The 1,322-nt window shown below is 34.4% G+C and overlaps 1 protein-coding gene across 1 annotated transcript; it reads right to left on the reverse strand.

Annotated features, from left to right (window-relative positions):
* Positions 1-68: 68 nt before the first annotated feature.
* Positions 69-723, reverse strand: LOC111406991 (glycine-rich cell wall structural protein 1-like). The gene has a single exon (XM_023036336.1). The coding sequence runs from the start codon at positions 627-629 to the stop codon at positions 255-257; it is 375 nt and encodes a 124-aa protein (XP_022892104.1). The 5' UTR covers positions 630-723; the 3' UTR covers positions 69-254.
* Between the last annotated feature and the right edge of the window lie 599 nt (positions 724-1,322).

The raw sequence follows: 1,322 nt of genomic DNA on the forward strand, positions 1-1,322 counted from the left end.
TAAAAAAAAAAAAAAAAAAAAAAAAAGTACTGTAGAATATCCATAAAAAAGATGATGAACCATCTGGCTGCCTATAAATGAAACAAAGCTTTTATTGAAAATTCTACATGAGAATATTAAGTTGAAGCTTGTGAAATATATTTTGGTAGCATGCCCACAAATGAAATAAAGCACTGTTTTGACTGTGTTAAGCCATGCTAGATTGATTTCACCATAGAAGGCCAACATTTGTAGCAATAACTAATAACTGAACTCTACTTCTCCGGTGGGGTACCAACATCAGCATCACCATCGCCTGCACCTCCACCTATGCCGCCACCGCCGCCAGCACCACCACTGCCTCCAGCGCCTCCACCTACGCCACCACCGCCGCCAGCACCTCCACCTAAGCCGCCAAGGCCACCAAATCCACCTGCCCCAATAGCGTCCCCGAGACCGCCTAGTCCACCCATGCCAAGGCCAAAGCCAAGACCGGTAGCTAAACCAAAACCAGCATTCCCCATGCCACCGAATGTGGGGATGTTCTTCTGCTCATTAAGAATCAGACCCGCGTCAACAGGCAGAACTCTTGCTGTTGCCTCAGCTACAACAAGAGCTAGAAGAAAAAACATTATGCATAACTTTGCCATCTTTATAAAATATTTCTCTTAATTTAATTAACGGAAGTTGTAGCTCTCCTTTTATAGACATGCACAGGGGTGGAGGAGGAGGAGGAGGCGGGGGTACTCAGCAGTTACTACGTTGAATGAATGATAATAAATAGAATAATGTAACGTTTATAACAAATGTTTATAAAAGCTTTAAATCCTTCAAATTAATGTGATCTAATTATTAGCTACTTTAATTTAAAAGTAATTTGAGTGCAAAATCTTATATACAAATATAATGTGAGATTTCAATGGTTGCATAATTTCACTTAATAAACTGTGTTTTAAAATTTATTTTTTATATTCTACATTTGCATAATGGTTACCAGAAAATATCTCTTATGAGAAATTCCTCAATATGTCATTATAAATAGTTGAACTGATAAAATAATAAATCACACCACATAGATTACTTTACATAATGTTTTGCGTATTATTTCTAAAATTATGGTACATAAAGTGTAAAATATTCACCCTATAGATAGTGTGTCTTTTGTATTTTTAATAATATATCTAAATGGGCGTTAACATATATAAGTTACTATAAGTTACATATAATTAGTAATTACTATATTAATTGGTCAGAAATTTTATTATAATTAGTAATTACTATATTAATTGGTCAGAAATTTTATTATTATTATTTTCTTTTTTTATATATTTTTTGCTCTCAAC

Source organism: Olea europaea, chromosome 12 (genome assembly GCF_002742605.1).
Source record: "Olea europaea var. sylvestris chromosome 12, O_europaea_v1, whole genome shotgun sequence".
Taxonomy (NCBI): domain Eukaryota; kingdom Viridiplantae; phylum Streptophyta; class Magnoliopsida; order Lamiales; family Oleaceae; genus Olea; species Olea europaea.

Bases quoted from the DNA above. Each gene is read 5' to 3' on its own strand.
- LOC111406991 (XM_023036336.1), bottom strand. From the start codon at position 629: ATGGCAAAGTTATGCATAATGTTTTTTCTTCTAGCTCTTGTTGTAGCT.